This window comes from Macaca mulatta, chromosome 9, assembly GCF_049350105.2.
Source record: "Macaca mulatta isolate MMU2019108-1 chromosome 9, T2T-MMU8v2.0, whole genome shotgun sequence".
Classification (NCBI taxonomy): Eukaryota; Metazoa; Chordata; class Mammalia; order Primates; family Cercopithecidae; genus Macaca; species Macaca mulatta.
Window position 1 is genome coordinate 130141312 of NC_133414.1, and position 13836 is coordinate 130155147.

The following is a 13836-nucleotide window of genomic DNA, read 5'->3' on the forward strand; positions in this document are numbered from 1 at the left end:
ACCTCTAAAAGCATTTTTTTTTCAATTTAAGACACAATATCCTAGTGTTAATTTATATTATGATTTTTTAAATTAAAATATATCTAACTCAAGCTCAACAGTCATACTGAAAAGGCCACTGAAGATGTCATCAAATCATTTCATCACAAAAATTTATCATTCCCTCCAATTCTACAGCATTTAGTATGGTCTAAACACAATAGCTTTGGAAAACCAATTCTGAAGTAATACAATAACTCTGATGTAATTGCAAATTCAAAGGAAAATGTTAGTGCATTCGAAGTTGAGGATGTTTGTACACACTTTTAAAACTTTTTTTTTTTTTTCTAACAGGTATAGACTCCCATCAAGGCGTACTGACCTCGAAAAATGAGCTAAAATGAAAGCTGTGTTTATAACGTTGAAATGAAATACTGAGTTCTAAATCTGGTAATTTATCTTTCGACAGCTACAAAGTGTGACACATCAACATTACATTGCCAGATTTAATTTCTGATCTTCCATTTCATTGATAATTGTAACGTTTAAAATCCATAACAATTTACATGAAGTTCTAGTTGGTCAACACTGTGATCCAGTCCTCTTATACTGAAACAATGTTAACTTACTTAAAATCCACCGCAAAATATTCAATTATTTGACAGATGTTTACCTCAAACAGAAAGAATAAGGGATCATTAATGATTCCATTTAAAAAATATTTCATCACGAGTGCTACTTTTACTTCAGATTCATGCAAATACGGTGCTTAAAACTGGATCATATTTCAGTCCAAAAACCAACGCCCGAAGTATACGGATAATTTCCAAGAACAGAAAAACCATAAATAAGACATAAACTCCCCCAAATTCAAAATAAATTACATAACTTACTCTGTTTTCCTTCTTTGTTTGTCCTCAAAGATGTCATTGAGATTGATTGCCACCTGCCCTAAAAATTTATCCAGACCCACCAGGGACCTGTGCATAACTATAAGGAAAAGAATGTATTTCTCTGGATTTCCTTGCATTAGCAATCCAGGTAGCTCGAAAGAGGCCTCCTCCTTCCAAACTGGCTCAAGGGTTTTCTCAGCTACAGAGGTGGAGTACTTTTCCTTGCCCAGCTGAATTATAGTGTATGTGTCATTGGTGCCACTTTTGCCTTTTGGCTTCAGATCTTTGGCTTGGAGCACTGTGACCTGCACGTGGGTTGGAAACCACTTTTGGGCTTGCTCGGACAGCATCATCCTGTCCTGTTTCTCTGCATCCGAGTTCACAAGCACAGGCAGTGCCCCTCCCGGAGGGAGACCCTAATTCCTTAATCACTGCATCCTAAGGGCACTTAACGGAGACAGGCAGGCTCAGGGCTCCCCGACTTCCCTATGGCTGATGTCAAAACGCTTCGCAGGGGCAGCCCAGGGGCACAGCCGCTCCGGGGGTCCCCTTTCTTCTGGAGAAACACACAGGCCCACCATCACCTGGCCGCGCCGTGCAGGCCTCTGCGCGGACCCCCGCTCCAGTCTCCACCTTCCCCAGGCCTGCGGGCACGTGAGGCCTGGCCACCGGGACCTGGGCGGAGGGCTGTGGGGGTGGAGAGAGCCCCCCTCCCCAATCCTGCACCCCTGGCCTCCCGCCTGCCTCCTTGCGGCCGCGCAGCCTCCGCTGCCTCCGCGCCTCCCGCCCGCCCGGCGTTCGTCCACGGGCCCGGCCCGGCTCCTCCTCCCGACCCCGGTAGTACGAACCGCCGGCGGCTAACGCGGCCTCGCTCCCTCTCGCAAACCTTTCCCTCCTCCTCCTCCCCCTCGCCTCAGCTCCTCCTCTCGGGCGGGGGCGGGAAGCCGGGGGTGGAGTGGAGGCGGGCGGGGGACGCGGCCGCCCCGGCGCCGACGGGACGCGGGGCGGGCCGCGGGCCGCGGGCTGCAGGGCGGCGGGCGCTGGGTTCGGCCTGGCTGGGCCGGCGGCTCCTAACCCCGGACGGGCGGCTGCGGCGGCACTTCCGGGTTGGCCTTCTCCATGTTGGTCTCGGGAACGTGAAGGGGCGGGGCCTCGAGGTCAGGGGTCAGCGCCTCCCTGGTTGCCGTGGCGACTGGAGGCACGCGACGCGGGCGCGATGGCGGGGACTCTAGGCCCGGGACTTGATGCTGCTTGGGCCTGGCCCAGTGGCGGGTCCTGGGGACGTGGCAGAGGCCGGCAGGTGAGCCCTGGGGAGGGCTGGGGACCGCTCATGAGAGGAGGTCATCAAAGATCCGGAGACGCCCCTAACTAGGGCGTCTTTGAGGGCAGGGAATCTGTTTTCGCTGTGTCCTGGATTCCCAGTGCCTGGCACGAGCAGGTCCATAAATGGTGTTGGAACGAATTAGGCCTCTTCACTGACCGAAAGCAAACTTTTCTCCAACCTCGTATCCGCCCTTCTCTTTTCGAAAAGCCCGTAAATTGACTGAAAATGATATCTCCCACCCAGACGAAGGGCGATAGGGAAGCAAATAGTTTCCAAAACTAACACGGAGTAGAGATGTAGGGAGGCACTGGGCTGGCATCAGAAGACCTGGTTCCGGCCGCGCCTCTGCCGCTATCAGTGTGTGTGACCTTGGCCGAGTCATTTCACCTCCCGGAGTCTCAGTGTTTTCACTAGTAAAAAAGCCAGTTCTACATCATGTCTAATACTCCATCACGACTCTATGGGCTTGACGTCAAAAGGACCCCCGTGGGGACTCACACTGTGGTAGACTGTGCAGATCGTGTGGAGACCACGCCCCAAACATGGGTTTCGAGTTTTAGGAGATAATACATGTGCCTTTCCTAGCACAATGCGGCGCATAAATCTCCTTTTGCCCCTCTATTTCTCAATGGGAAGAGACACTTAGGTACTAGCCCTATTGCCTTTAATTCTGTCGTGTCTTACCTTCCCAAGGAAATTCTAAGTTTTGGGACTGCCTTGTCTATCATGCAGTCCCTTCATAGTGGCTAGCATGCAGCAGACAATTTATTGAATTACTTAATGCCTTTTTTCCCTTTACAAGACTAATTTTGAGAGTGAAAAAATATGATACATGTAAATGCACGTTTTTTAACTTAAATGGCCATAAACATGTAAAGTATCGTGTTTATTATTTTCAAGCAAGGTTTAAAACTTCTCATTCAAGGCAGAATTTTTCATCCCTGGGAGACAGTGTATGAAAAGGCCATGTGTGGAAAACAGAACAAAATCATCATACTGCGAATATAGCATCTGGATCCCAGAGTGCACAGTTGTCAACTTTAAAGAAAAATATTCTTAGGGATTTTTAAGCAGTCCATTGGAACAGTCAATGGTAGAATTTCACCAGGATCTCTAGGGAGAAATAATTTGACGCCTGAAACTTACAAAAACCAAATAAGCATCATGAAATCAAATTTAATTAAGTTTAGAGTTCTTATACAATACATTTTTAAAAGTCTTCATGTCTCTATTAAAGGTTGTAATTAAATAAACAATAGAAAATGAATTATAATAGTGGATGTGTATTTCTGAGGAGCTTAAATTGTTTGGTAAGCTTTATTAATGATTATAAACTTGTTTACAAGTATCATTTCACTCATCTCTGAAATATAGCCATCTCTAGGGTAGAAGTTGGCAGCAGTAGTTCACAGCAACGCAATAACAATACTCCAGCACAATTCAGAGAATACTCTAAAGGCAAGAGCTGAACAATTGGAACTACTAACCTCTCTTTCTGTAGCACCTAAATTTCTTTTGAGTTTTCCCAACACCTGGCTAGAGCCAAAATTGTTTAGTTTTACTGGTGAAATCAGAAGTTATGACTTAATATTTTTTAAGCCAGAATAATAAAATAACATATTTTTGCCCCTGGGGAAAGCAAATAAACAAACCAAATAAGCTAAATAGAATCTGGGATTGCATTATAAAAAGGAAATGACTTCCTATAGAATGTTTTCCTTTTTTGATTATATTAAGAGAATAAAAACATGACAGTTGAGTCGAAGATATGGTTGGCTTATAGTGAAAAATAATGGCAATTACCTAAGATCTAGGATCAAAGTGCTTCTCCCAAAATGTTTATTGCTTTACAGTTTTAAAAATTTTTACTAATTCTAAGATATACATGGACAACAATTTAAAAAGGAAAGGATTGCATGTGTAAGGACAACATACCAGAATTGAAGACAGTCACTTTTTAAAAAATTGTCCTATGACTAATGATATATCCGGAAATGTTTGGTACAGTTCCAAAATCAGAGTCTTGGGAAAATAATGTATTTTAGAAGGAAAATGCTGAACATTCTAATTTTAAACTGTTACAGTGCCTACAGCAATGAGTAAGAATGCTTTGACCAGAAAGTTAAAATAGTCAATATTTATTCCCCAGGAGTAGAGGATTTCAGAGATGAAAATATTTACTACATGTTGCTCCTTTCAGTCCCATAAGAAGACTTATTCTAAACATTGGGGGAGATTTTCCCTTTGGACAAAGGCATGTCTAAAATCACGTCTTGCAAATCTGTTGCAGAACAATTATAATGCTCTCATGTTTAAATAGCCCACTGGGTCAAGCATGTTAATGCTCCCATATATATTATGTAATGGATATTAATTATTTTCCAGATGGAGATTCAGAAACATAAGGACAACAAGAAACTTTCCCAAGGTATCATTACAGTCCTCAGACTTCAGACACACACACACGCACACCCCTCAAATATATACACAACTGAAATGTATATAAAATTCATATACATGTACATATGACAAAGCCCCAGAGTTATATTGGAGGGAGATAGATAGATAGATAGATAGATAGATAGATAGATAGATAGAGATAGATCAATCTCCGCATAACCGTTTGAAAAATGAAAGAGTATTTGGCAAATTGACTTGAAATTATTACGGCAATGAACTAGCATTTGGGGATTTTTGGTAATTTTTTTTTTTTTCATTGCTGAACTGATCAGTTTCTCTTCTGGGACTGAGCAGTGTGTAGATGCAGTTTGTGATGCCCAAGAAGTAATGTGGTATGTATTGTAAAGAGCTCTAGTCTGAAGCCTGGGTCTTAATCCCAGGTCTGCCTATTACTAGATACATTTCTTTAGGGAAGTCATTTTTCTTCTTTGGGCCATCTTGTAAAATGAGACTTTTATAGCAGCCACTAAAGGATCCTCTAACATTTAAAGATTCTACATAGCATAGCCACAACGCAAAGAAGCAAATTGTATTATAATTATCTAACTGAATTTGGTCAATATACTAAAGCAGATTTCCTTTTTATGTAACATATTAATAAAGAATTATCTAATTCAGGAGAAAAAAATTATTTTTCAAGATGTCCTGAGAGCTCTGTCTCCCAAGTAGAGGTAGTTGATAATCACAGAAAGCAAGTAAATATAAGTTTTATTAATAGGTCCTGCATGAGGCAATTGACACCAACAGCTCAAGGTTTGGAAGAAATTGCATGTAGATGTGAGTGGTTTTGAGAAGCCTTGAACTTTTTAATTGTAGTAATAAACATAACTTCCATCTGATTATTTGGAGCTTTTTTGAACTGTGAAAACATGCTGAGATTGGTAAGAATTTATGGAGCAAAATACACATTTGCATATAAGAAGGTTTCGTGGGGGAACATCTTTCAATTTCCTTTTCATAGTATCATAGTATTCTGTTGTATAATTTTTATTTCTGCAACAAAATGCATATTAATGCATAGAACACAAATTGATTTACTTTAACTGGTGTATGGTATTGGGTGAGATGAAGAAGCCCCATTTGATCTTTTCTCCTTCCAAAGGACATTTATTTCCACTTTTTCAATTATCATAAACAATGCTGCATAAACATCTATATATGTCTCCTATGCACATATGCAGGGATTTATTTTATTTTATTTTTTTACAGTTGACGATGAAATTATTGGGAGTTTGTGAATGACAGTATGGAACACCCGTGGGCCTGAGTATTAGACTTGAATTCTAATCCTGGTTCTACAAACTAAGGAGTTATAGAGCTGGCAAGCCATATTCTGTCTGTGCCTCAGAGACCCCTTCCAAATCCAGAATTCTCAAATTCCTTTTGTTATATTTACTGAGAAGCAGAGATTATTGCTATTGGAAGAAGATTTTGTGACTACTTTGGTATTTGTCTTCAAATTTCAGTTGTCTCATCATCATGAGTCTTTCTGAAATCTTCCAGAACGTTGCTGCTTCTATGGATTTAGGTGCAGGTTAATAAGGGCTAGAGAACTTTGATTATTCCTGAAAGCAATGATTAGCAGAGTTCCATAAACTTATCATCTTTGTACTTTGTAAACATCTGCTAATTTTTTTATGTTCATTTAAAATCCAAGACTGGCATTATTTTTTAAACAAAGAATGGGGGATTCAAATTATAATGTTTCTGGTACAGCCTGGAATCCATAAAATTTCTGGGATAATATTTCTGGAAATATGTTCATTTAGAGAGCATTAAACTGGTGGGTGGCTGACAAAAACATGTGGTGGTGGTGCTTTTTTCCCCCATGTGAGATCTAGCGTTCGCTGCCTTTCTACTTATTTGATCTATGTTAAACAAAGGAAAGGGCTTTTGTTGTGTTTTGTTTTATTTGTTATATTTTATGTGTTTGATATAAAGCCTGGGGGGGAAAAATGACATTTTGAGGGATAGATCCAACTCTTCTTGTTCCAGGGCCAGATTTCAAACATTTCTCCTAAAGCAACTTTCAACTGACCTGAACAATATTTTAGTCCATCTGGATATCTGATCATAAAAGCACTTTGGGCTTAGAACTGTGTGCTTATCTTTTACACATTCTGGGTTAGGTCACCTTCAGAGCACCTATAGGTTGTAATATAGGGAAGAACTGTTGCCAGTATGTATTGTAATCGTTTTCTGGTTATTGGAATGATCATGGATGATCTGCGTAGCCAAAACTGAGCATAAGATGTTGCTTAGCAATGTATACCTAAAGGAAATACTTCCTTTCAGGAATTATGTAGTATAGTGGACAGAAATCATCTGGCTTAATAAACTAATGTTGTATATGACCTTGAGCAACTTAAAGTCTTCTTTCAGAAAACAGTGAATTTTACATTTCTTCACTCTCCAAACTGGGATCTTGGGTTATCCAGAGTGGCTTCCCAATAGATTCAAATCAGTGAGAAACTGCATTTTACTGTGGTTTTATTTTTAATCAAGTTTATGCAAAATGAGAAGGTATATGGATTGTGCAATTTGTGCCTATAACTGTGTTCTTTTAACACCGGAAAATTAAGGAAGTTTTTCAAAGAACCCTATTCCAAGTATGAAGTGTGTGGCATGAATTTCTAAGGTAGGTTTTGCCCAGATCACCTTTATAATTTCGATGGTCTTTGTTTTCCTTTCTGTCTACACTTGGACATTGGGGAAAAAAATGGAGCAAGCTAGCTTTGTAAAAGTGAAGTCATCTGAATTAGGCACCTCAGGAATCAAGGGCTTGTAACGCTTTCTAAAACAAGATTTGCTGCAAAGTTCCTTGGGTAGAGACACTGAACACTATTGAGTATTCACCCTGTGATAGATTTTTGTCCCCTGGGCACTAATAACAATGTGACCTTGGGCAAATTATGTAAACCTTCCAAATTGAGGTTTCCTCATCTGCAAAGTGGGTTGTTGGGAAGATTAAATAGGGGAATCAGGTACGAGTGCAGAGAGGGCCTGACACATAGGAAGTGCTCAGAAGATGCTTGTTGCTATTGGCTTGATGATGTGTCCCTTCTTCTGCAAGTACTTTCCTCTATCTGAAGGCAAAGGCTACACAGCAACTGGTCTGGACTCTTCCTCACCAAATAATTAAGGATCCTGAGTTGTGGCAGGTGCCCCTCTAACCTAGCAAGTGAGAACCAGCAAATGGAGACCCTGAGTTATTTTTGTTTCAAGTCAAACTCAATGTTATTGGACACTCTTTCTAAACAAAAGTAACATAAAATAAGCCCTTAATAGTATTTCAAACCTTCTTTTAAAATTTAATAATGACTTTCTAGGTATCCTTTTAACAACTTTATAAAAATGAATCAGATCCTTGAGTTGAAGAAAAATAACTCCTTACATTATATACCTATAAGTAGCAAAATTAGAAATATATGTAGTAGATCATATACCAGGTAGTATTTTAATATTCTAGATTTTCACTTCAGAGGGAATTATGATAAATTTAAAAACAAAAGTATAACATCCTGTGAATCTTGTAACAAATATTCTGCTAACTAGTGTATCCATCCTCTGCTTCCCTTTCCTCTCCCTCTCCTCCTTTCCCCTCCCCTTTTTCCCCTTTCCCCTCCCCTTCCCTCCCTCCCTCCCTCCCTCCCTCCCTTCGTTGCAACAGAAATGTATTTCTCACAAGTCTGAAGATGGGAAGTCAAAGACCAAAGTACCAGCAGAATGGTTGTCTAGTGAGGGCCCACGTCCTCCTAGATGACAGTCTTTGCACTGTGTCCTCAAGGGTAGAAGGAATGAGCCAGCTCTCTGGGGTCTCTTTTATAAGAGTGCTAATCCCAATCAAGAGGGCTCTGCCAGGGGCCCTATCTCCCAATATCATCACCTTGATGCTAACCAATATTTTCTACCTTCCATTTGCTACTCTAATGTTAACTTTGTTATCTCAATTTTAATAGTAATAATAGCTGACATTTGCTGATGACTTGCCTTAACTTACAGATGTTAATGCATTCATTAACATCTCAATCTCATTTAATTTGAAAGAGATAAAGCTACAGCCAATACACACATTACCACTTTTTTTCCTATCCTGTTACAAAGAATGTGAGGTTGTGGGAAAGCTCTCTTTAGGCATTGCTCACATCAGGACACTTGAAAAACAGATCCTTCATATCCTTTGGACAGCTCTTATACTTCAATTGGCTTTAAGCATTATCAGAGCATCCTTAACATGATGTCAGGTCCTAACACTGCTTCAGTGAAAGCACAGAGACAAGCAAAAGATAATTGATCTCTTTTGTGCCACATGACATACTTGATGAGCAGCAGCATATACTGTGGTGTTTGGCATCCATAAACTGCAGAGAAATTGAAATGTATTAATAAACTTTATGCATGGACAAAGAGTGACCTAGGATATCACTGAACTCTTCTGCCTTCATAACCAAAGGTCAAAATGGTAATAGTCTGTTCCCTGTAGAAAAATGTTGAGTTTTCATTCAGTGAGATCAAGACTGACCCACTAACTCAACCTACAGTAGACACTTGCTGGAGAATAGAACACAATAATGCATGTAAAATCGTTTTATAAACTAAATAATTTTACAAATATGAAATTTTATTACGGTTTTAGTCTTGTATCTATTAAATGTATACCTATTAGCATGCACACTTTTTTCTTCTAGCATCAAAGGTTGCTTAAAATAACAGCGGAACATTTAAAAGCAAGAGAATTCCAATTTACTGTCATTCAAATTATGTTAAATCCAACTCAACTTTATAAGCGAAGGAACATGTGAAGGATAAATAAGAGTTTGATAGTTAAGAAGACAAATGTGTGCAGGTAAATATATGTGATGGTCAAATTGATTATTACAGGACAATGTACTGTATTAATAAAACAGACTAAGTTTAAATGTATTGTGCAATGGCAAACCTAGTGCCTTCTTGGAAAAACATGCCTTAACAAGCTCATGTGGTTGTAAGATTGATAATATCTTGATAATAACTTAAGTTTTTCTTATTCCTAGTAATTGCTGGCCTCCTTATGACCTTCCTTCTAGTTTCAAGCAGTAGCTAGGAGAGCTAGACTAACTTTTAGCTCCAGAGAAGCGAGGCCAAGGCATACAACAGAGTCACTTCTCAGCTTTTCCATTTCAAAGTAGACAACAGGGGAAGATATAACAAAAGCCAAAATGTGTGCAGTAAAGAAAAAATTGGGGAAGAATGCAGTTAATGAAAGACACTCCACAAGGATTTCACTGGACAAAGTGAAGGATAGGGAGCTTGTAAAGAAGATCAAGATAGTTGGACAGGTGGAATGTCTCCAAGACCTTGCCACTCACCACCCCACTTGTTGAGCATGGGAGCTGGGCAAATTGATGATAGACCATCCAGATAAATTTTGGCATCTAAAAATAAATGTCACTTGCATCTTGTTTCTCAAGAGGGACCTTGAAAGTGAGCAAAGTCCTAGAGCTCCCTAATCCCATGCACCACATTGACTTGGAGCAGCAACAGTAGCAGTAGAATAGCAGAGCAGGGGGACTCAAGGCCGAGATGGTCTTGATACAGGCAACTCCCTGAGCCTCCTGCCATCACAGAGGTACCTGAGAACCTCCAAAAATTTCACTTCCCCCTGCAAGGTGAGAAAATAACTGAGAGACGGCTGATAGACTAGGATCCTTCAGGTCGGGATTGGGAAAATGCAGAGTACATGGATAAAGAACCAGGGACAGGCCATGATGGGACCTACACCTATTACTTCATATGACTTGCTAATAGGAGTCAATGCTGACAGCCATAGACCCTCCTGGGCTTCTCCCTGGGGCCTCAATTTCAGTCCAGCCTTCAGAACTTAGTTTTGGTCTCAGGGAGAAGGATAGGGAGATGGAAATTTTACCTGAGTTTAAAAACCTGAATTTATGTAGATATGACATTTTCTGGCTACATTTTGACAAGAGTAGAACTAGGGGAATCAAGATAGAGATTGTGTTGAGTAATAGGGAAATAGAGTTACAGTTCTTGCCTGTCATCTGAGTATATGGCCTGAAATACTGTACCTGCTACATACATTGTAAGCAAAGTGAGGTCATGGCCACAGCCCAAGAGTTTGAGGAGCCTTCTGTAATGTGATGAGATGGTCTTGGGTCCCCTATACTATTAGCTTGTGGTGGTACATTAGGACTAAATGTTCCAGATGCATTAACATAAACCTGAAGTGATGTCCTTAGTGAACCTGGTCTTAGAAATTAAGAGCATTTTGGTTGGGTGACCTACCAACAACATACAGGGAAAAGATGCAAGATCTTGGTTGATTCTCACTGCAGTAGAAATTGATATTGTGGTGTAGCAGCTTGTAAAATTAATGCAAATTTGAGATGAACTAATAAAAATATAGTTCATGAAGGTGCCCCAATACTTGCCCTACCTCTCCTCTCCTGTTACAGTAGATCACCCATCTGTGTTCCCATCTGAGGACTCAGGTATTGGACTTCATCTCTTCTTGTCTTCTCAAGGATTTTGCATCTGCCATTATCCTTTCTCCCTCCTGCATCCTCTCAGTTGTTTTCTTCTCTACTGTATCAATTTCATCAACCTACAAATATTATCTAGTATTTCTCATATTAAAAAAAGAAAAAAAAAAAACTTAACTTGCACATACACCCCTGCACCTTCTCCAGCTATCTTTCTGTTTCTTTTTAGAGCAAAACTTATTGAAAGACTTGTTCATATTTACTTTCTCTTTCTGCTCTTTTTCTCTCAAATATACATCAATCAGATTTTTGTCTTCACCCCTCTATGGCTACACATTGTCACAGTCCATATCTTATTTGGCCAGTTAGCAGCACCTCACACGATTTGTCACTTTTTTTTTTATGGACTAGGTAAAATCAGTGTTTACATTTATAAAGCAGGACATCTTCAAGGTTTGGATTGATGGCCTGTTCTATTGTAATATTTGGTGTATTGTAGATCAGTGTCATTATGATACTTGGTGATAAGTAATAAAGACTTAACCCCAAAGCTGGCTTACTATGCTTATTTAATGTATTTTTAAAATTATATTTAAAATATATTTTCTATTCATTCAGTGCTTCCACTATAATATTTATTAGAAAACTTGAATGAGCTGCTTCTCCAAAAAGCATGATCGCTAAAGAGCACTTTTAATTTAATAACTTTAACAAGGGATTTGAAGCTGGGACTTCAGGCATAAATATTTGAGTCTTGGAACTTTTCTCTGGTTTTGTGATATATATAATAACCTATAATTTTATACACATAATATGTAATATTAACATACATACTATATGTAATTTCTATGTTTAGTATTATAAACTTATTAGAAACAAATACATTATAGTATACATTGTGTACTATTATAAATATAATTCAAATATATAACAATCACAAACAATATATACTAATTATGTTATAGGCATATATAGTTAATATGCTGCATTTTATACATATGTATATAATTTATACATATGTATATATTCTTTGGCTGCAGAAACCTGAGACTCATACCAGTTAATTTGTTTAGAATGGTTTTGTTATATTGATATATGTGGACCAAAATTGAGGTATGGAATTTCATGGATATTTAAGCCTAGGAGTCAGTCCTGGGCTAGGTGTCCTGGAGTTTAGCTGGAGTTTGAGGGGTCTTGGCAGCAGGAATTCACGACTTGTACAGGTAATCCACTCCTGACGTGCCTGGCTGCTTCTCCCTATGTCTCCATCTCCTCACTGTCACCTAGTACTCTGTATTTTGTCTCTCTCTCCCAGTAGTAGTTACTGCCTACTCCTGTTCTGCTTCCTCCTCTTAATGCTCCCTCTTCTTGCCAGGATTTCTTGTGACACTGACTTACAGCTTTTAGCCTTAACTTCCATGATTGAAAGGAAGCATCAGCTTTTCTTGATGCAGGACATATCATAGCAGCTCTGGCTCCGTGACCGTATCTGTGGTTGGGTGAAGGGAGAGAGCTAGGGCTCTGAGGTCTGCATAGATTTCCCTTTACTTAGGGATGTGGGCGGGGCCAGTTCACATGGATGGAGCTGTCGTAGGCAGATGCGATGACTGGCATATAAAACATATTAAAACACAATCATTGAAAGCTGTTGGTGTGGTTCAAATTTCAGGGTCAAGCTTCACTTAAGAACAAAAATGCATTCTACTTCTCAGTTTAAATGAAATATAGTATTCAAAATCACTAAGTATAAGCTCTTATAACATAGATGTTGTATGATAGAAGCATATATCACTCCATTTTTTTCTATATTAACGTTTGTAGATTTTTTCTTTCAATTGTTGGACTAATAATGACTTTGCAAATTATAATTGCTAATATTCTCTAGAGTGGAAGGCTTTTCACATCACCTTCCAGTATTAATACCAATTTAAATTTTTTAAAAAACTGAGTTGCATTTGGAATTTCTGGATTTTTCTGTTTGTCATGCAAATATTCAGCTCTGTTCTTTTTATGATAATATGAAATAAAGTAGTTTCTCACAGTAACATTGTAAATCATTTGCTTTCTATTACATGCAGCTGGTTTTGTTACTATAATGATTTTCTATGAGTGCATATTGCAGAACACATAAGATGCAATGTGATATTCCTTTATTCAGAATTTGTATGCAATTATTGTTTGCCCAAAAATAATGAGAAAATTTGGAAATATAGTAATTTATTGTAATACATTTATTTTTAATATGTATCTACACCAAGGGAAAAAATCTAACTTAAAAAAAATGACATGCCATCTTTTTTTGTTATATAGACTAGAGTTTTCATCTCATGGAAAATTCAGAATCAAAATCAAAAACAGCTGAGGTAGTTACTTGGGTGCCTTCCTTCAGCTTATTCAAAAGAATATAGGATGAACGGTAAGAATTAAGTAAACCACAAATTATTTTGGAGTGTCTGGTTTGTATTATAAATAAATTTTTCACTGCTGGTTGTTTTTTCAAAAATATTGCCTGTATTTTTGATATTCATTCCTGTGATCTAATGTAAACTCTGTCCTACCAGTTTGGTGTATTGGTAGTTCATGATTAAATTTTTTTTATTACACTCATATGTTATAAATATTTCTCACTCTGCTCTTTTGAATCTCTCTAAATGGCAATAGTCTTTAAGACATGTCATGGAAAATGTTAAGAGAAATGTCC

At 38.8% G+C, this 13836-nt stretch overlaps 2 protein-coding genes across 4 annotated transcripts in view; one reads left to right on the forward strand and one right to left on the reverse strand.

Annotated features, from left to right (window-relative positions):
- The window catches only part of RAB11FIP2 (RAB11 family interacting protein 2), a 41884-nt gene extending 39930 nt beyond the window's left edge, over window positions 1-1954 (reverse strand). For all 3 annotated transcript variants that reach the window (XM_015148284.3, XM_015148283.3, XM_015148286.3), the window contains exon 1: window positions 873-1954. In XM_015148284.3, coding sequence (XP_015003770.1) covers window positions 873-1225 — 353 coding nt within the window. In that variant the 5' untranslated portion in view covers window positions 1226-1954. The remainder of the gene's footprint in view (window positions 1-872) is intronic.
- A 118-nt stretch (window positions 1955-2072) lies between these two features.
- Window positions 2073-13836, forward strand: part of LOC100423190 (protein CASC2-like) — a 161906-nt gene continuing 150142 nt past the window's right edge. Inside the window, exon 1 of the mRNA XM_028826909.2 lies at window positions 2073-2172. Coding sequence (XP_028682742.1) covers window positions 2117-2172 — 56 coding nt within the window. The 5' untranslated portion in view covers window positions 2073-2116. The remainder of the gene's footprint in view (window positions 2173-13836) is intronic.